The following is a 22,151-nucleotide window of genomic DNA, read 5'->3' as shown; positions in this document are numbered from 1 at the left end:
AATATCACAGTATATTCTTGAAAAATGATGCATGTTCAGTACATGTTTTTAGTATATTATCAATTGTCAACTATCATTCAGCCTATGAATATATCCAGTGACAGTGAAATGCACGTAGGAATGGTCCACATAACTATCTTGCATGAAGAATGAATTGTCCTAGATGCACCATCTAGGGGGTGTTTCACAAAGATCCTAAGTCGAACTTAACTCTAAGTTGGACTTGAAAATTATGGAGAGCCAAATGTAGCCTTAAAATAAAATATATTCAAAAGCGAAAAATCAAGTATTTTAGACTTTTTATACATTCCAAATCAAGAACATGAAATCTCCTTGATAATAGAAAATATGAATGATTTGAATCAACATCTTATGCCTTTTAAAATAACTTTTACAAAATATTTTCATAGATGCTAACGGCTTTCCATAATTGTTAAGTCCAACTTGGAGATAAGTTCAACTTAGGATCTGTGTGAAGACCCCCCTGGAGTAACTTGACACTAAGGCCAGTATTGATGAAAGCAGACTACTTCAAAGCCAGATTTAAAACCAGACTATTAAAGTTGGTTGAGTTTGATAGTCCACTAAATTATGAGGCACCTCGTGTCAACCTCTTCATCCAGTTCAAATTAAAGTTAAAACATAGATCTGTGTCTGAATAAATTGAAACAAAACTCAAATCATGAATTGATTTCTCATTTGTATTTTAAGACAAAATTATCATCTTTGATAAGATTGCTTTTAGAAGTTCAGTTATTATACAGAATGGAGAGTTTTATTTTGTTTATTTATTGAACCATATAAAAGCAAAATTAGCTATTAAAAAAAAAAAAAGAATACATAAAACATACAAAAGTTTGATATTTGACTTTGTTGCTCCATTATTTGAAGGACTACGTCATAAACCAGTTTGGCTTAGTCCACTTTTTACAATGCTGGCCTGAATCATTTATTATGCACAATTTAAAAATATTTTCCCGGTAGTCCCTTATTAATACCTTATGGCGGCATGTAGATAGAAACACTTTGTAATCCTTTAGAGAGAGAACAACCTTATCTAGTAGACAGTGGATGATCAGAATGTATGAATTCAGACACTACTTCTATTCTCAAATATTAACCCTTTCAATGCTGTAAGCAGCAAATTTAAAGGGTTCCCCATTGAAGCTGATCATCTTAAGGGGACCAATCACTTTAGAAATAATGATAAATCATAAAGTATGATTGAAATCAATCCCCTTCTCCCCCCCCCCCCCCATAAAAATAAAATAAAATAAAATATTCTAAAAAAGTCACATGGCATACAATGGGTGATTGGCAAATAAATAAGCTAATAAGTACCGGTATGAAGAAAATAAAGTTTAACATAAAAAACTTGCACAAGAAACATATACTAGACTTAGGTTCTGTGTGGAAGTGCTCATACTTTTTAGTTGAGTATTCTACCGAAAAATTGCTTTTACCATCATTTAGGAAATATTCTTATTTGTAATTTTTCCTTATAAATAGAAGTTAAACTCGAGACTGATAATTTGAATGTGACTGGTCTCTTTAATGCATGTTTTCCACTTCATTATATACTATCGGTTCTGAACATGGTTCATGAAACATCCTTATGAACTTGATAAAAAATGCTGTGCTCTCATCTTTTCTAATTAACATGCATATATCTCTTAATTACTCATATTTCAAACCAAAAAAAAACCCTCAGCTGCACCAGGTAAGTCTTTGGTACTGTCTTATTCAAAGAATACAATTTTTCGCTGTTTTTTTCAAAAATTTGTTTTGACATCTTTTCAGCGTTTCTGTTCACAGATTAACAAAATGTTGTCTTTTATTCTCTAATATCACTTTTGCTGCTGAGTGTAATATTCTTAAGAATCTGAAAAAGCTGAGTGATTGGACATTTGCTGAAATTTTACTTTTTATATATTTTATTCATTTATATGACCTAAATAACTGTACTAATTTTCTTTTTTTAAAGAAGTTATATTACATAAAACATAATATGTACTTACTACTACCATATGAAACTAGAGTAATTCTGGATATTAAAAAAAGCTAAAACAAAACATTTATATTTGATTACCAAAAATGTGTTTTTCATATTTTGATTTAAGGAAACACTACAAAGTTAAAAATGTAAACTCAATAAATCCATTGGAGAATGGAGGAGATGACAAAAAAAATGATATAAAGTCACAAATAGATGTTTATGTGAAATTCACATCTGATAGAATTGTTGTTTTAATTAATGGTTAGCTTAAGACATTCCAAAAGTTAATTTTGATAGTAAACTTACATAAGGGTTTCAGGCAATCTGTATTCTATCTAGATTGCAGATAATCTGGAATGCAGATAAGTGGTATAAGTCTTTTAACTGTTAGTTAAATAGTTAAGAAGTTGGAATAGGGTCTATTTCTGATAAGCTATTCCCATTGCAAATGTGTGAGGCACACACGTTCAATGAACTTCCCATCTTAAGCCTATACTCTTTTCATTTCTCTATTTAAATAGTTAAACTGATTTTAACAAAATGAGAAAGTTTTTGTCATTTTTAATAACAGAAAGGGCTTAAATATCTGCTTTCATTGACTTTAAAAAGAAAGGAGACATTTCTCTGTCTAATCTCAAAAAAAGATCTCATTAAGAGAAATTTTTGAGGCATATATGTTGGCCAATCACTAGATAAGAGTCTGATGCAAGTGTTCCCTATGAATAGTTTATGATTTACTCGGAGAGAAAACAAAGTTAGCCTGTATACCAGAACTCATGTAGAATATAGTTTTAGGAAGGGAGCTCATTTTGTTGTGCATTAAAGCTTGATGTGTTGGGCGACAGAAAGTTTACATGACCCTACTGGTGTAGAAGAAGACCCAGGAATTGTGTACACGTAATCAATTATGACCAGCAAAAAAACAATGCTTTCAGTCAATTAGTAATTTTTTTGAAAGAAAGTGATTTTCAAGAGGAAAAAAATTATAAAATTATTTTAAAAAATATATTTTTTTGACATCCATCTCAGAAAATTCGCCTTGAATAAATTAATTTTTGGAGAATAATGGAATTTATATTAAACCCCAATAAAACGTGACTTTATTGAATATACATAGACAAAAGGTTTATAAGGTTTCTGAAATTTTGTAGCCTATTGATACTGCTGTATTGGTTTATCATTGTCGGATTCTTCATTAATATGCTCACAAAAGGGGGAAATATAAATGTTCTACTGGAAAGAACCTCTAAATCTTTAAGCAAGGTATCAGTACTTGGGTCTTGGTCTACATTTTTGTAGGGCTAGATTGTGAATTCCTTTTGGCTCGCAACATGCCAGGTAGAAAAATGCACCAAAATCTGGGAGCATTTTCACCAGGTTTTAACACCATCCGTTCCAAGTTGTATATGTTTTACAAATTGTTTCTTATCAGAATAGTATCTGTGTACGATAATGATGTTATGATGTTAAGTTTTTAAAGTAAGTAATGTCTTTAAACTTGCTCTGTGTTGTTGACATTAGAATGATAATTTGTAAAGGCAGAAAGATCTCTAATTGAGGAAAGAAGTTACCTCAAATGCGCTCTCTGATTTGTGGAAATGATTGATCATTGTAAGAGCATTGCAGTCCAAGGTCCTGACAAATCTGGGGCTTTTGATTTATGCTTTTATATATTTTCCACTATGAAATTAGAATTAATGGTGTTGAGTCTACTAGGTGATTTGAGATGTAAATGATTTTAATTTTATGTTTACAATTTAATAACATTATAATAGTAACAGATTAAACAGACTGACTCGTAACACTAAAGCTCTAACCTTTTCTGTCTTAATACACATTAAAAAAGACATTCTTGGCATCATTAAGGCTGATTAATTATGGAAAACAGTAGTTCTTACTTGAAAGCTGAAAATCCTTACAGCTTTTGGTGCATTATTCTGCTCCTTATGGCAAGCTTCAATGAATGGGACTGAAGAAGGTGCTGCCGTGTTACTGCAAAAAAAGAAAATGAAATGAAAAAAGACAATAGATCAGTGCTGTTTAGGCTGTAATTGACTGGCATTATTATGTTCTTAATAGCTTCATCTTTTGTCAGCTGTTGCTGACAATCTAATACTTGATGTAACAAATTAGTTTTGTGCTGTACCTATAATGCTTTTTATGTTTCTTAAAAGTAAGGTTTTTTTAAATGGTAAGCTTCGCCTTTAATTCATATTTGTTGGCAGTTCCTCGTTTTGGGGTGTCATTTATGCTGTTTTCTTGTCTCGTTTCAAGTGAAATCTTTTGTTTGCTGGAAAGTTTAATCTGTTACAATGAGCTGATTGTTCAATAAGTAAAACAAGAACAAAAACTTTGATAGTTGCAGAGTGCAACACATAATACTGTTCATTCAATAACACTTAAACATATAAAAAAAAAAATTATTAACACCTCTGTTTATGTTTGATAATAAAGTACCTCAATAACATAAAGCTAGGTACAATTCAATTTGATACAAAACTTACTGTAAAACAACTATTGTCCAAGCAAATTATAATGATTACAGTTTAAAATAGAAGATAATTGAAGTCATACTTTGAAATTTTTTATTTAACAGATGATATGACTTATTCTGTGAAATGTGCAATTGAAGTCATTATTCTAAAAAAAATGAAAATTTGATTAACATCAAATGCCTTGTGTTTTTTAGCTCTTAAAACTTGCAAAATGCATGTTATAACAGGTTGCCCTTTAATCAAGCAGTTCGCATCAAAGTATAGAATTAAAATAAGAGATGGCAGTTTTTTGTAGGCTTTTGCCTCAATCTCAGACCTGGTTGCTCCTTCGTTTGAGTCTGTCTATCAGGCTGGTTCTCTGACATGTATTGGCCTTGATTGAAACCAACTGGCCTCTCTGATTAATGAGTAGTGGCAAAAACTTAAACATTTGCAAGTGACTGTGATGTTATTTTGAGAATTAATACAAAGTTATATCGTATATTTATGTATAATCTTGAAGAAATTCCAACCATGATATTCCAGTCTTTCTCAGCTGCAAAACTGTGCTGATCAATGCGGTTTGACAGAGACTTATCTAATATCGATGGTATGTGCTCTCTGTTCCCCTTAACAGAGAAGCCAGGCCTGAAGGTTGACACCCTCAAGGACGTAACCGCAAATGCCGGTGAGCAGGTTGAGCTCTACCTCGAGATCTCCGGCTCCCCTGCCCCGACCGTGGAATGGACCAAGGGCACGACCAAGGTCTCCGAAAGTGACCGCATCCAGATCGTGTCCACGCCCAACGATGCCACCTTGATGATCATGAAGTGTGCGAGGGGCGACACCTCGGAGTACACTGTCAGCATCAGCAACAAGCATGGAAGCGAGAAGGCCTCCGTCAAAGTCAAGATCATTGGTGAGCTAGTTCTCTAGAAAATACTAAATGTTTCTCTTTTTTCGCTTGTTGGTCGTTCCTCTGATTCTCTGGCTCTTTCAAGCTTTTAAGGACATTCTGCAGTGATGTTTGTGCGCACCTTAGATGGGCAGGGCCAGCTGGTTATGTATTCAACATGCACAATGCCTAGAGTTCCTGGTATTGTGCATAGTAAATACTTGATAAACTGGCCCTGTGCAGCTAAAGTGTACATGAATGTACTGCAGAACGTCCTTGATATTGCATTTAATCTGCCTACATTAAAAAACCAAAAAAACTTCTATGAATAATAAGTCTAGGAATGAACCAGATTACAGTTATCGGAAAATTAAAAGTAACTTTTTTCCAGAACCTTTGATTAGGTGGTTATAGAAGGAATCCACTGTAAATACACTAATTGATTCTACACGGTACAAGCCGTAGGCAAACATTGGGCCCTGAGAGAAAAAATTAAACATAAATGTCAAAGAACTTCTGCAGACAATTAGAATCATGTTGTATATTGTGATGTTTCCTCTCATACTAGACCTACTATCCTTGACCTTTGTCCTTGACCTTCTGTATTTGACCTTTGACTTTTGACCTTGCCATGCAGATCTCCCTGGATCCCCTAGTGATGTCAAGGTGACAGCGTACAGTGAGGAATCTGTCACCCTTAGTTGGGTGGCTCCCACGGATGATGGCGACTCTCCAGTCTCTCACTACCAAGTGGAGTACAAAGAGAAGAGGGCAACCAAATGGGAGGTAAGTTATCACCTAGGACCCGTTTCACATAGCCTTTTTTCAATGACAAATGACAAAAATTAGAGACAAATCTGTTGACAACCAATCAGGAGCAAGGATTTCAGTAGCTTATAACAAAAACTGTCATTTATCACTGATGACAAGTTTTGTGAAATGCCCCCCTGGTCCACTGTAATTCTGTATAATCAGGGGGGTGTTTCACAAAGACTAAGATCGACTTTAAGTTGGACTTAACCATGGCAGGCCATTCATGCCACCGGTTGCTCGCACCATTGGTCTCTCAATTATGATCCTAGATAATATTTTCTCCTTCAAAAATGAACTATCAAAAAACTTAGATTTGTGACCACGATTTGTACATCCCTTGAGAAACCAATGTCAGGATATTTTAGAGGAACTACTATGAACTGCATGCCATAGTTAAGTTCAACTTGATCTTAGTCTTTGTGAATCACTATCCTGAACAGCTGGTGACCATGTGTCCTCCATGCACTTCTCGCTGACTCACCATTGTATCTGCTCTCGGGGCAAAAGTATGGGGTCTTTGCAGTGATACTGTATCCTGCAAGAATTGTCTTCTTTGAACATCCGTTTGATGTCTGTTTCGAAAACATTGTTCTGTCGTAAATGATCCAGATCACACACATATCTGACTCCTGAAGTTAATTGTGAAGAACTTTGATGTACAATGGGGCACAAATGTGTACAAACTTTTAATGAATTTGATGTCTGATCACAAGGTTCATTAAAAAAATTACTCATGTTCTCTTGGTTTGAATACAGGTGGCTGAAAGCAGGGTGCGTGACAAGACCTACCAAGTCACTGGTCTCACCGAGGGTAAGGAGTACCTCTTCCAGGTCTCTGCAGTGAATGCTGTGGGATCGAGCAAACCAACTCAGACTGACAAACCTCAGCTGTGCAAGGAACCATCAGGTAATTATGATTATGATTATCTCATGATTATGTGTTTATAGTGAAGGTTGGTGGTGTTGGTGGTGATGGTGGTGGTGGTGGTGGTGGTGGTGGTGGTGGTGGTGGTGGTGGTGGTGGTGGTGGTGGTGATGGTGATGGTGGTAGGGATGGTGTTTTGGTGGAGGTAGTGATGGAGGTGGTGGTGGTGGTGGTGGTGGTAGTGATGATGATTATGGAGTTGATGATAGCAAAAGTGGTGGTTGAAATAGTGAGGACATACTAATTAATGATGACGATTATGATGATGATGGGAATAAGTAAATGACGATGATGATGGTAATAATGATGGTAATGACGATGATGATATAGTGATGATGATGACGATACGGTGATGATGATGATTATGGTGCTCCTACTACTTCTGCTGCTGCTGCTAATGATTATATTGAATGACAAGATAATATATATACATGTACATTTATGCCTCAAGCTCATTGACTTGGTTTGGAACTAGGTATCTTCAAGCTCCAAAAGAACAGGAGGACATTTCACAAAGCCTTTTTTCATTGACAAATGACAAAGATCAGTAACAACTCTGATGATAACAAATCAGAAACAAGGATTTCAGTAGCTTATAACAAAAACTGTCATTTATCACTGATGACAAGTTTTGTAAAACGCCCTCCTGATGGATTATTTATCTCCCTACCATTGCTATACTTAAGAATTGATGGTACTTAATCTTAATTTTCTTCTTGGATGTAGAACCCCCTGATGCTCCTGACGCACCCAAAGTCATAGCCACCGCCAACGGTTGCATCTCTCTGGAGTGGTCCAAACCAGGATTCGACGGAGGACGTCCCGTCACCGGATACATGTTGGAGAAGAAGGAAACCTCCAGCAACAGATGGTCCAAGGCCACCAAGGAGGACATCAACAAGACCAAGCACACCGTAACTGGTGAGTGATCATAGTTGCCATTGGCTTGACTTTATAAAGAAAGAAGTTACAAGTGAACCTGATGCGATCAAACTTGCGTCAAAACTAACTATTTCTCATCTTATTTGAAATATTATTATTATTATTATTATTAAGTATTCGGCATCACCTGTGCCTGGGAGGCGAAAAGTGAACTGTAACCCTCAAGTCTCTCTTCCCTGTATAACTGATTAGGGTGTGCAGGTGGACGACTACACCAGGTTTTCCCCTTCTTTTAAAAGAATAGTGCAGTGGGTTCTTGACCTATAAAGGTGGTGACTCTCTTCTACTACACAGGGCCTCCAATCAACGTCCTATTCGAGGGTTTCATATGACATCGCTTCAATGACATTCATCCGCGAATGAATAAAAAAGAAAAAGAAAGCTCACAAAATGTTTTCCATCATTAACAGAACTCTTCTATCCTGTAAAGACAGCACTGTTCATGAGAAACAGCTTACAAAACAAAGCCAATATAATAGTAGTAGTGGTGGTTATTTTACCTGTCGGACTGCCAAGTAAGCATAAATGCTTGTTAGTATTTAAGCAACCAGAGGACTGACGGCTTCAGGTCTTCTCCGAGGATGTCAAGATATATCTTTTTCCTGATTTGTTCCATTCTAGGTCTTACCCAGGGATCTGAATACCAATTCAGGATATCAGCCAGCAATAAGGTCGGAACCAGCGAGCCTAGCAAACCAAGCAATGCTGCTCTCGCCAGGGAACCCATTGGTAAGTTCTGCTCCAAACTCCCTTCATTTTACACTTAATGGCCCGAATTCACAAAGGAGGTTAGTAGACAAGCCTAGGTTTATGTGCGTCATATGATGCTTTTTGACGCGTTTCAGACCACGGTTTGTCATAAGGACCGCTCATTTGATGCTTGAGAAATGACTTCCACAGTTGGATGGTTGTGATAAGATATGATTCTGATGTTTATTAAATTGCTATGCATTAATAGTTCCGTAGCAGTGCACAGTCTTCTGTATAATTGCACACTACAGCTTGTTTCTCTGAATCCATTTGTAAGTTTCGGTCTGAACCTCATCTTCAGACTGCAAAGACCTCTCATGTTATACTTTAGAGTAACCTTTTCAGGACTCCCCAATCCTCCCCCTTTCTCACATGGTGCAACTGTAAGCCTACTGTTTTTAACCAGCTTTACTTTCATGTATCTGTCAGTTTATGATTCTCATCTTTTCTTTTGTCTTCCACTCCAGACCCTGCTTCTGCACCAGGAGACATTGTCGTGGGTGACGTCACCAAGGACAAGATCCCCTTGGAATGGACCAAGCCCAAGCAGGACGGAGGCAGCCCCATCTCGGGCTACCACGTAGAGAAGCTCAACCCAGACACCAACAGGTGGGAGAGGGTCAACAAGTCGCCCATCAGGGGAACCAAGTTCACTGTGAGTCTACTTGATACTGAATTCCTTGAACTTCCATAGATGAAGTTGTTAAAGCATATCTGCACTAGTTTGGCCCGGAGGGATTATACCTCCCTGCATGGTTACTAGCTGACAGGTGGTTATCTTATCAAATCAGCTCTCAATGAACTTAAGAAAAAGGGGATCATGGGGGACCAATGTTACCGCTCAGGCATTGTTGGCTATATAGAGGGCGTGAGTAGCTACAAGTAGTGCAGTCCCGCTTTAAAGGAAGATGGTAGTCAGTTTACATGTGCGGTAGGTCATAACTTGCTGGCACTAGACTTGGTGAAGATACCATTAATTGGTGTACAAATCTTGTACACAGCGATCCCGTGGTCCCTTCAAGAAATACCCCTCAGTTTGATGTTGTTCTGAAAATATGAAGAGTGTCAACTCTTTTGTCTTGTTGTACTTATCATCCATCAACTATGTAGTATAATTGACTTCCAATTTCTATGTCATCCCGTATTTTCTTTTCTTGACATGCTTTGTAATTTTTTACGTCGTTTTCTTTGTATAGGTTCCTGCTGAGGAAGGACAAGATTACGATCTCCGAGTTATCGCCGAGAACGAGGCCGGTCCCAGTCAGCCATCCAACAAGACGGGAGCAATCACTGCCAAGGATCCTGAAAGTAAGCTTTTTAACTGCAGATTTACCAGGGACCTTTTTTGTGATATTTCATAAAAGGCTACCCAAAGTTGGTACCTGTCAACAACCTACTTTTACATATAATCATCTAATGATATAATCTTATGTTATCAAAGTTATAATATGATAGAAAAATGTAAGTTATGGGCTTCAGTGGATAACAGATACATTCATACAGCATGAGAGTGTTTGCGACTTGCAGGTTACTTTCTTATGCTATTCTTCATTGACCAGCAACATGCATACTGAGTTGCCAGTGTTTAGGTTTGGTTGAATGAGAAATCACAAGGAGCCCCACAAGTTGTTTTTCTTTTTAACAAGAGAATTAATCACCATCATTATTTAGAAAGGATATCAATTGCTGATATCAAAAGCTTTCATTTGTAACTAACTTGATAAAATAGGGTATAGAAAAATTATTTCACAGGTTGAAGGACAGGATTTGTGAATAAAAACCATTTGATATGAATGTCAATTAGTAGTATCTCCTTGTTTCCAAGACCATATACCTCTTGTGGACTTGCAAATTCAATTAAAACTTGTTTCTCTTACCAGTCCCACCCAAGCTTGAGCTGAAGAACATGAAAGACCAGACGGTGAAGGCTGGACAGACCTTCAAGCTCAACCTCAAGTTCTCCGGAACCCCCTACCCAACCGCCAAATGGTCTCACAGCTCCAAGGAACTGGTCGGCGATGAGAGGGTCAAGGTAAGATGGCAATCATGAACTTCTCTTGTACATGTATAGGTTGATTATCCCCTTTCCAGAATATATCAGTCTAGAAATCATTGCTGTTTGTAAAAGAATGTAAGAATTTGTCAGCCCAGGCAAACCTGAATAGAAAGACCATCGTTGAGATATGTTCAATAAATAATCTTTATACGCAGGTGCAGACTTCTTTCAACACATATTCCAATGAGATACACTATTTCAAAGGTAATGAAACAATATAGTGGCTCGATCTGTAGACATGTCGTTTTTCCATACAGTAGGATTGCTAAAGTAGGTTTGACTGTGGTAACAAGCATTTCTTGCACTCTCTTTCACAAGTATTCCATTATGATGACATACATTTTGTTTGTGCAGACCCAAATCTTAGAGTCAGGAATGTTTGGTGTTTAGAAGGTGTACACGTATATATCTGTGGTTAGAACAACTTGAGGGAGGGTGGGTGGGTGGGAGAGGGGGGAGAGGGGTGTTTCAGGTTCAAAATCTTGTATTTACCCCAGTTCCAATTGATGGACTTGGACAGTAGTACCATACTACATGGTAGAAATGATACCCAATGCAGATGTACATTAGGTCTCTTTCGGTGCTTAACACCATACGTTTAATATTCAATAGCACTGTAGATGATGATCAAATATTGAAGAATAAAAGTTTCAATAACGACTCATGCATTTTATTCTCAGATGCGAAGCACCCCTGTGGAGTCGGAGATGTCTACCTGGGGAGCTGCCCGAGCAGATTCTGGTGGCTACACTGTCACTGTCCAAAACGCTCACGGTACAGAGACTGCCACCGCACAAGTCACTGTCATAGGTAAGAAAGCTTCGTCTAGATATTTGATATGTAAAATAATGACCCCTCTGCAAGACACTCTCATGATTATGGGAATGATGACTAACCAGTAATTGCTTTTTACCAGGATCTAGCTTGAAATTAATTTCAGTTATAGTGTTGTGTACATGCTGGCTGTAATAAAGTGCAGTCAATTTGGTGATTTTGACCAATGTCTAACTTGTTAAAAAAGAATGATATCATCCCCTTATTCTTGATCAAGTATAAAAATCCGATATTGATTCTAACATTCTTTTTCCTCTAGACAATCATCCCTATTTTCTTGATCAAGTATAGGAATTCAACATTGATTTTAAAATTCTTTTTCCTCTAGACAAGTCATCTGCGCCTAAGGCTCCTCTTGAGATCACTGATATCTTCTCAGAGTACCTCACTCTCACCTGGAACGCACCTGAAGATGACGGTGGACTTCCTCTCTCCAACTACATCGTGGAGAGACGTGACGTCCGCCGATCGGGATGGTCTGTCATCAACGACACCACCAAGGATACCACTATGAAGGTATGGGCCTGGACTAGAATCCTTTACAAAAATACATGTATTGGTAAAAAGAGCCTTTGCAAAGTAACTTGTGTTGATGGGCAGTAATATGCTTGTAATCACCAAGTATGATTACTAGCTCAGTTTGGCTTAGGCAGTGGCAGATACAAGTACTATACAAGGAGACATCGCCATGATCAATAAAATAGCAGCCTTTGAAAACAAAGAAAACAAAATACTGTTTTTGTAACATATTTCTGAAAAGTAATTTTTTTGTTTTCCTTTCTTTTTAACCCTTTCAGGGAACTTTATTTCACATATCTACAACATTCGCAATAACATATATGAATATATATATTTATATTCTGAATAGTTATAATTTGTAAATACTTGTAGTTACAACACACTTCATTCTTGCTGTTAACCTCATTTAAAAAGCTATAATTTCCTCCTTTCTTTGGACATACTATTAATTCACCTTGTTTCCCAAAACTTCAAACATAATTTTCCAGATTATTAGCAAGTGCTTTAAATACCGGTAGATTTTGTAATTCAGTTGAATGGAAAGCAATTAATGAACTTCACTGAATTTATTGTAACCGAAGATGAACAGAAGATGATACACCATTCTACAATTTGTATTTAAAACCTCATTAGGTGACCCGTCTTGTGGAAGGCACTGAGTACATGTTCCGTGTTGCAGCCGAGAACTCAGAGGGAGTCAGCAAATGGCTTGAAGCTTCCAAGTCTGTAGTTGCCAAGAACCCATATGGTATGTCAAATCAGTATTTTGATGTCATAAGATGATTTAATGCATTTTCCAAATTTTCAGAATTTTATTTGGATGTGTTGACTCATTTTCTCACAAGTCGCTTTTCTCTATATCTATATCTGCAGTTCTTGTAATAAAACTGTCTTGCAATACCTCTTTACAGTTACTGTAGTAATATTGAAGCTGATATTTTTTATGCAGGATGCTACTTTAAATTATACAGAGGGAACACGTTTTTGTTGATTGGTCCCCTGTAAGAACTTTGCTCTACATCTTCTGTACAGTTCTGTAGTTCTGCATCTCATACTTGATGCACATTGTTTATTTCACAGATGAGCCCGGTTCACCAGGCGTACCAGCAGTCGTTGACTTTGACAGGGACTTCGTCGAGCTCGAGTGGGCCAAGCCCAAGAAGGACGGTGGTGCACCCATCGAGGGCTACGTCGTCGAGAAGCGAGAGGTAGGTAGCACCCGCTGGCAGGAGGTCACCACTAGCCCCGTCAAGGGCACCAAGTACAAGGTGGACAACCTCCCGGTCAACAAGGAACTGGAGTTCAGGGTAGCGGCCGTCAACAAGGCTGGTACTGGCAAGCCCAGCGAGTGCTCGGCACCCCAGAAGACAAAGCCAAAGTTTGGTGAGTTTCTTGGGACTTTTTTTGAATCCTCAAAATGCTGATGACCCTGCCCAACTTCCACCAACGTCTATAACATAGAATGTCATGTCCTTATACTCTGTAGCACAAGAATATAGCTGTTGAAAATGTGATGTACATGTAAAGTATGAAAGTCTCTGTTTAACAGGATTGCTAACCTGGGCACAAAATCTGCAATTACCAGAGTGCTAATGATTGATTACTATTCTGCCAGACACTCTTAACATCCTGGTTTCGTTGCCCTTCTAGGAATTAAAAGAATATCACTGTTATCATTCCATTTTATTGTGTGCCCCTCACTGTTGATAGACATTAGAAGTCGCGTTTGGCAACCTAAACAATCACGTAGGTTGCCTAGCTGGCAACCCAGTAGAAAAGTTAGGTAATAGCCCCCTCTAACCTCTCCTGTACTTGATGGTGTTTGTGCTTTTCAGCTCGCCCCACACTCAAGGGAGATAAGCTGCGTGACATCAAGATCAAGGCTGGCCAGGAATTTGTCCTCTCCGTTATTTTCGAGGCTGCCCCAGCCCCAGAGATCAGCTGGACTCTCAATGGTAATAAGGTCACTGGTTCAGACCATGTGGGCCTCAAGAACGAGGAGGAACTGACCGAGGTCAAGGTCAAGATGGCCGACAAGTCAGACACTGGAACCTACGAGCTAAAACTGACCAATGATTCTGGCGATGTCAAGACAAGCTGCAATGTCATTGTCCAGGGTGAGATCATAAGACTTCTCTCTGGGATTTGTTTGGGTGTGAAGGCATTACATGTAACTCAATTGTTAGTCCAAGATAATCTTCATTTCTAAGCCCCTGTTTACTTTATTAAGTTGATTAATAACTATCTGGATAAATTTTAAAGAGTTTGAAGTTGGAGTTCTGATTCTGTTTCAAGGATAAACCCTTGTAAACGAAAAAGCTATTACATATGTGTAAGTATTTAGTCATTTAAAGAAAACTATCTTTATACAACTAACAACATATAAGCCTAAACATGTACATGTACATGTAGAACACTCTTTAGGGTGTTGAGTGGAATTTACCACCCATGGCATGGATAAAGTTAGTTACCAATATCGATCAAACAACCATGTTTGTAGTCCTATTTAGTTCAAGTTGAATGGAAACTTTGTGTCCATATTTAATGCAAAGACTAGTGTAATGCAAGCTGTAATAAAAGTGTTCTTCACTTCCTTCAGTCATTCAATGTTGTCTACCTTCCCATTCCAGATCGCCCAAGTCCTCCACGTGGACCTATCGAGATCTCCGACGTCTTCGCTGACAAATGCTCGCTGGCATGGCAGGCACCCGAAGACGACGGAGGCAGCGATATCCTCAACTACATCATCGAGAAGTCGGAGGGCGACGACGACTACTGGTCCAAGGTGACTGGCTTCTGCCAGGACCCTAAGGGAGTAGCCACCAAGCTCAACCAGGGGACTAACTACAAGTTCAGGGTGCGTGCTGAGAACTCAGCTGGCTTCACCAGTGAGCCCCTGGAATCTGAAATGGTGAAGGCTAAGAATCCTTATGGTAAGTCGGTGGATATCATCCTTATTTTTTGCTTCAAGTTATTGTTGGTAAATGATCTAATGGATTCTTTTGCAATTGCTGTATTGATAAATACTGTATATATTATCCCATCCTGTGCTACCTAGTTTTGAAGAAATGTCACAAAATGATCTTTCAGAGGAATCAATTTGCAATGCTTGCTTCATTGTAAGATGTGGCATAAAGAGATTTTCTTAGGGGAAAAAGATTGCAGTGCTGGTACATATTACTTTTTTAGGAAAAAAAAACAATTATACTAAAACACGCAAGATCTTTGCCAAGATTCGCTGCACATGGCACAGAAGGGATCAAAATTAAAGAAATGACAGACATTGCAGGAGGGATTTCTCATTATACATGATGATAATTACCTCTATATTTCACACTCTTCTTTATTCATAGACTTTAACATTTCATTTAATTCTGCGCTCTGTTTTTGTAATCCTTTTACTGTTCATACACGTATTCTCCATATGTTCTAATCAATTTTTTTTAAATGAATGAACAATTACAGAGGCTGCAAGCTCTCCAGGAAAACCCAGCATCCCGACCTACGACAAGACCACCGCTGACCTCGAATGGACCGCATCATCATCTGATGGAGGAGACAAGATCAGCGGATACATCGTTGAGAGGAGGGAGTCTCGCAGCAGTCGCTGGGTGAAGGCCACCCGTGAGCCAGTCAAGACGCTGGCCTACACCGTGACCAACCTGATCCCCGGCCGCGAGTACCTCTTCAGGGTGTTTGCCGAAAACAGGGCTGGCCTCAGCACCCCCAGCCCGGAGTCTGATCACCATGTCGCCAAGGCACAGTTCGGTTAGTCATGCACTCTCCTTTCATGTTTTGTTCATCTAGGGCACCTGCTGTCAAGGAGCGGAGTAATTAAACAATATACTTGCACATGATAAGGCTCAACAGTTACTTATTTTCACAGGAGGTTCTTTCTGATTGTTTTAAGGGTTTGTATGCATGGTCCCCCCGTTTGATTTCTTAAATTTATGTCGGTCCGGAGTTTAAAAAAAATTGGGGGCCAATGTGGGTCAGACCCATGTTCTATCTCACTGGTTCTGGGTATCTAACAACATCTCTGTTTTTGTGCTAGGGTGACACCAATTTAAAGCGCAATTTGAATGTAGCTTAAAATGGCTCTAATGAGTTTAAAAAGCAGAAGTAAACAAAAACTCTTGAGTAAGGTCATAAAAATGATGATACATTCATTTTGTTGCTCCCTTTGTAGTTTCAACTACATGTACTTATGCAACTCATAATTGAAATAAACTTTTCTTCAACCTTCCTACAGAGGCGCCAAAGATTGACACCAGTGGCTTCGGCCTCGGAGACCTCCGTATTAAGGCAGGAGCTCGCTTCGACATCAACGTCCCGTTCGTCGGTGCCCCAGCTCCTGGGGTGGAATGGGTGAAGGACAACAAGGAGATGAAGCCATCGGATCGCTTCACCGTCGATACCACCGAGAGCAACTCCACCCTGCTCTGCTCCTTCGCCGAGCGCGGTGATCAGGGCTCGTACATGATCAAGCTGGACAACAGCCGCGGATCAGACAGCTATTCACTCAATGTACTTGTCTTGGGTAAGTATTAAGATGATATTTGACGTTGGGATGTTTGTTTCTTTTGGAAGAGTACATGATATCATCCCAATGAATTTTAGTCACTGAAGAAATCTCTTCTTGTTTAGAAGTGCAATACAAGAAATACATTACATGGTGCAAGCTGTACAAAGTCTTGGGGTGACCAAGGATTGTAACATTGAATAGAATGCTTTCTATAAGCTTTGTTACTTTATGAAACAGGCATTTAAAACAAGGTACATATATGACTAAAGAAGGACTATTCTATTTTGCTGCACCATATGATTATGATTTGCTTGATAGTTCTTTGAGTGTTGTTGGGTAGTTATTTTACGTGAAATTTATCCTTGTATCATCTTTCTTGCTGTCTGTTCCTCAATTCACAACCTTCGATTCATGTATTAATGTGGACTTTACAATAAAAAATAATCATACTGCTCATAATTTTTCACTGTTCTGAAGATTGGTCATGTCACCCACTTTCTTATCCCTACAACAGACCGACCCACTGCACCAGGAGGCCCCATCGAGTACTCCGAGTTCACCAAGGAATCTGTCCGCCTCACCTGGAAGGCTCCAGAGCAAGACGGCAACAGCTCCGTCTCCGGCTACTCCGTGGAGCGCCGTGACCCCAAGAAGGACTTCTGGACCCGGGTCACATCCAATGCACCCACCACAAGCTGTGTGGTGAAGGACCTGGTCTACCAGAACGACTACGTGTTCCGTATCTGTGCCATCAACCAGTACGGTACCAGTGAGCCCCTCGAAGGACGCCAGGTTAAGGTCAAGCTTCCGTTCGGTAAGAACTTGTACCGAACATTGACTTTTGCAATCTGCATGTAGGATTTTACCCCGATCCTTTCCAAAATTTTCTAAAGACAATCAGATATCAGTGTTAAAAGGCTTTGGTCTCCCTTTGAATGTCGCCATCTTAAAGATATAACTTAAATTCAAACTTGGGTTATTATGTGGGCAGATCTAAAATTGAACCACTAAACCAGCTGTCAACTCCCTTTAGGTCGAGTCAGTTATTTTTGTATGAGTTATTATTGCTCCTAGGTTGCTACGCTTGTAGATATATACAACCATGGAAGCTATACAGCTCCACTTACAGCTCAATTTACATAAAATCCTGCAGTGTAGATTATGATTATACTATACAAGTACCTGTCATTATTGTTTTTTTTAATGATACATTATTCATATCCCCCTTTAGATGAGCCCGATGCACCATCTGCACCAAAGATAGATGCCATGAGCCGCATCAGTGCAGACCTGTCCTGGGCACCTCCTGATCACGATGGTGGCAGCCCCGTCACCGGGTACCTGGTGGAGTTCCACCCCACAGATGCCAGGGAGTGGCAGCGTGCCAACTCCTTCCCCATCAGGGACACAGTCTACACCGTGCCCAACCTCAGGGAGGGCACAGAGTACCAGTTCAGGGTCATCGCAGCCAACGATGCAGGAGAGGGCAAGCCTAGCCGCTCATCTGAATCAGTGGTGGCCAAGGATCCAATCCGTAAGAGAAGTTTATTAGGATTGGCAATGACATTCAGTTTGCTATTCAAGGCATTATTTAATTTGAAGAAGAAAAAAACACCTTTCAAGTTGTTTGCTCTTCCTAATAAAAAGGTGTTTAAAAAGAAATGAACAAGATTGATACAAAATGTAGGTACCAGTACATTAAATAGCTTGAAGACATCCTTTTGTGTTTTCCTTAATGGCCCTAACCTGCCTACACTAACATGCTACAAAATTAAAAGAAGAAGCTTTCATTAAAAGATCTATTGGAATTCTTCATTTTCATTCTGTTTGGAAAGTTTTGCATTGTTTACTATAACAATGCAAATAATATGCAATTTGGTATCTTTACATGTGTTTCCCCAGCTGAGGAGATGGGATACAGCTCCTGTAATCTGAAGGTCCTGAGGACTTAATGTTCAATGACGCTGTATTCCATTCTTTTTTTCTTTCTTGACTAGTTCCTGCTGATGCTCCAGGCAGACCAACCCTGGAGAAGGTGACCAAGGACTCTGCTGCTATCTCCTGGTCCAAGCCTGTATCTGACGGAGGAGCACCTATCAAGGGATACACCATTGAGAAGAGGAAGGCTGGTCCAGGTCCCAAGGGAGACTGGACTCCTGTAAGTAGACCTGAGTCATCTCTCTATGTGCAGTGAATTGTGCTTTAGTGACCACCTGTCTACAAGGACCACCAGTCTACAAAGACCACATTTTTTGTTTCCCTTGAAAATGGATTCTTATTGAAACATGTACTGAAAGCACCTGTCTACAAAGACCCCTTTTGTGTTTCCCTTGGGCGGTCGCTATAGACGGGTTTGACTGTATCTATATGCTGTCATGTTCGGAGTACTGTGATGCTATGAAATCTGTTTGTGTGACAAAAGTCAAGTTTGGCAGTCCACTGACATACATTAGTTGTCCAAAGCAGGTAAAAAGTTAAAAACAGACCTCTGGATACAGGAGCTGCACCAAGCTAGCCCTTAAAGACGTAAAGACCAACTTTTGCACTATAAAGTACGGCTTCTGTTTTGAACGGTGGTTTTTCAGTATCTCATTTCTGTTCAGAGATAAAGATCTGTTACACTCGTCCAGCAGAGAGAAAGTCAAACAAAAGCATCTTTAACCCTTAACCTGCTTTAATCCATTAATGGAAGAATCGTTGGATTGCCACAGTCGACTATTGTCACATGTATATTGTGTACTGTATATACTGCAAACATTGTGGTAGTCTAAGTTATCATTCTATAACAAGTACAGAGTTCAAAGACTGCACTTAAACACGATAAATAAGAATAGAAAAGGGTACTGCCAAACATACGATTAAGAAGTAGTATGATATGCATTGTAGCTCAGAGTTAAACACTGTCACAAAGTAAACGTTGCAAGAATTTGAGATAGGATTTAAATTTTTTGAATAAAATATATGATTCCACTTTTATCATGAGGTGTTTTCAAGCAGGAGGGTGTTTCACAAAGATCCTAAGTTGAACTTATCTTTAAGTTGGACTTAACAATTATGGAAAGCTGTTAGCATCTTTGAAAATATTTTGTAAAAGTTATTTTAAAAGGCACAAAATGTTGATTCAAATCATTTATATTTCCTATCATCAAGGAGATTTCATGTTATCGATGTGGAATTTATAAAAAGTCTAAAACTACTTGAATTTTTGCTTTTGAATATATTTTATTTTAAGGCTACATATGGCTCTCCATAATGTTTAAGTCCAACTTAGAGTTAAGTTTGACTTAGAATCTTTGTGAAACACCCCCAGGTCTTTTCCTCAAGGGGTATTAAACATAATCCAACTTTGTTTGATATCGACAGTGTCTTGAGGTGTCTCCCAAGGAGGAGTCTGCAGTGGTTCCAGACCTTGTCGAGGGAGAGGAGCTTGAGTTCCGTGTCAGGGCCAACAACGATGAATGCCCAGGCAAACCAAGTGCACCTACCCCAGCAACCGTCATCGAGGATAAGCCAGGTTTAGATCAAGATTATTCCACCATTTCTAAGTTCAAATCGATCAATCCTAGCTGTCACATGTTTTCTCCAGCATTCTAAGTTTTGAAGAAGATGGATGTGTTTATGAATGAATATTTCTATGTAAAGGTGTATTTATTTGTAGAGGCGGCGCCAAATGGATAAGTCTGTGGATCATATGGTTTGTGTTTTAAGTCCCACTGCAGCATTTGTGTCCTTTGGCAAGGCATAAATCTACATTTTCCACTCTTCACCCAGGTGTAATAAATGGGTACCTGGCAGGAACTCAGTACTTGAATGCTTTTAGTGCTGTAGGACAGCTGGGCTAAAGCTCGGGTATAAATACAACTGTATAGGTGCCTTGATCAACCCTTATGATATATACATGTGCAATATAAACGTAGCTATATTATTATTATTTTATTATGAGTATTAAGACTTGTATTTTGCTTTCTTAGTCAGTAATGTTTCTGTTCAGTATTTGTTATTACCATTTAAGAAAGTCATGGAAAGAAAAATCCAGGGCCATGTTTCATTAAACTTCTTATTTAAAAAAAAGTGCTACAAATCTGTAATAAATTTGCTATCAGCCAATCGTATACAATGATCTGTAGCTTGTAGCAGTTACAGTAATTTCTCACTGATATCAAGTCGCATGAAACAAGGCCAAGGTTTCTTAATCCTGTTTGTCAATAATATCTTGGGTAGGGTTTGGCCTCCATGCCAGGGATGAGGGTTAAACCTCAGTCACACTGCCAAACTGACTCCAAACCCACCAATTTTTGACCAATTGGGAATATACTTTTTTGTGTGGTCCAATGTCTTTCTGGGACCCATTTCACAAAGCCTTTTTTCAATGACAAATGACAAAATTAGTGACAAATCTGCTGATAACCAATCAGAAGCAAGGATTTCACTAGCTTATAACAAAAACTGTCATTTGTCACTGATGACAAGTTTTGTGAAATAGGGCCCTAGTGTTGGTCTTCGTCAGTGTGACTGGGGATATCAGGGGATAGAAACAAATGAAATTCAACTTGACCAAGTACCGTCTCTTGGGGCTTTACTTTGCAGAACGTCCCAAGCTGGACATCGGCAGCCTGGAGGACATCAAGGTCAAGGGAGGTGAGAAGTTTGAGATCAACCTCCCCTTGACCGGCTTCCCTACCCCAACGGCCACCTGGGAACTGGGATCCAGTCCGGTCAAGGAGTCCGGCCGCGTCCTCGTCACGACCGCCAGGACTTACACCAAGCTAAAGGTGGACAGCGCCGAGCGCCAGGACGCCGGCCGCTACACCATCACCGTCAAGAACGACTCCGGTTCCGACACCGCACGTGTCAAAGTTACCGTTATTGGTATGTATATTAACGTATGTCCTTGTTTTAATTTGTCATATGGTCCATCGCAATAATTCTAAAATGGCCAGTTTTGGCCAAATCTGGAATTGTTCCTTTTTCATTAAGTTAGATTATTTGTGGTCGTATGTAATCTATCACTTGGCACTCAGTTTGTAGACATGAACTTTGATGTGTTGGCATGCCCTATAGATTATTTGTAGCAATTTTGATACAAGTATATTCACTGCATTTTGGTACAGGCAACCACTCAAATACAGATGTGTATCGAGCTTATCAAAACACTTTGAAAATAGATGTAAAGAAATATTCAGATGAAATTAAAATTGATGAAATAGTGCCTGGTACTAGTTCTAAAAGAGAGGTTGATTAATAGTTCCATGCCACATTTCAATGAGTTAATCAAGCTACATGTATTGAATGCATGTGGCTTAAAATTATTGTTTTTTCTTCTCGTTATTGTTAAATCATTTGCTCTAGTCTTGTGACTTGTCTCAAAAACATAAGCAATAATAATAATAATAAACACGGTGCTTACAAAGCGCTTATCACC

The 22,151-nt window shown here is 38.9% G+C and overlaps 1 protein-coding gene across 2 annotated transcripts in view; it reads left to right on the top strand.

Annotated features, from left to right (window-relative positions):
• The window catches only part of LOC754769 (twitchin), a 127,369-nt gene that overhangs the window by 56,094 nt on the left and 49,124 nt on the right, over positions 1-22,151 (top strand). For both annotated transcript variants that reach the window (XM_030973794.1, XM_030973795.1), the window contains 22 exons: positions 1,712-1,720; positions 5,108-5,389; positions 6,003-6,151; positions 6,935-7,085; positions 7,830-8,024; positions 8,667-8,774; positions 9,263-9,450; positions 9,992-10,103; positions 10,676-10,827; positions 11,532-11,661; positions 12,014-12,201; positions 12,838-12,952; positions 13,285-13,587; positions 14,040-14,321; positions 14,835-15,137; positions 15,670-15,972; positions 16,457-16,744; positions 17,244-17,543; positions 17,961-18,263; positions 18,727-18,887; positions 20,093-20,243; positions 21,317-21,598. In XM_030973794.1, the coding sequence (XP_030829654.1) occupies positions 1,712-1,720; positions 5,108-5,389; positions 6,003-6,151; positions 6,935-7,085; positions 7,830-8,024; positions 8,667-8,774; positions 9,263-9,450; positions 9,992-10,103; positions 10,676-10,827; positions 11,532-11,661; positions 12,014-12,201; positions 12,838-12,952; positions 13,285-13,587; positions 14,040-14,321; positions 14,835-15,137; positions 15,670-15,972; positions 16,457-16,744; positions 17,244-17,543; positions 17,961-18,263; positions 18,727-18,887; positions 20,093-20,243; positions 21,317-21,598 (4,455 nt within the window). The remainder of the gene's footprint in view (positions 1-1,711; positions 1,721-5,107; positions 5,390-6,002; positions 6,152-6,934; positions 7,086-7,829; positions 8,025-8,666; positions 8,775-9,262; positions 9,451-9,991; positions 10,104-10,675; positions 10,828-11,531; positions 11,662-12,013; positions 12,202-12,837; positions 12,953-13,284; positions 13,588-14,039; positions 14,322-14,834; positions 15,138-15,669; positions 15,973-16,456; positions 16,745-17,243; positions 17,544-17,960; positions 18,264-18,726; positions 18,888-20,092; positions 20,244-21,316; positions 21,599-22,151) is intronic.

The sequence above is a fragment of the Strongylocentrotus purpuratus genome, unplaced genomic scaffold, assembly GCF_000002235.5.
Source record: "Strongylocentrotus purpuratus isolate Spur 01 unplaced genomic scaffold, Spur_5.0 spur5_scaffold_7, whole genome shotgun sequence".
Classification (NCBI taxonomy): domain Eukaryota; kingdom Metazoa; phylum Echinodermata; class Echinoidea; order Camarodonta; family Strongylocentrotidae; genus Strongylocentrotus; species Strongylocentrotus purpuratus.
The sequence above is the reverse complement of the archived record's forward strand: the minus strand, read 5'-3'. Positions and strand labels throughout refer to the sequence as shown.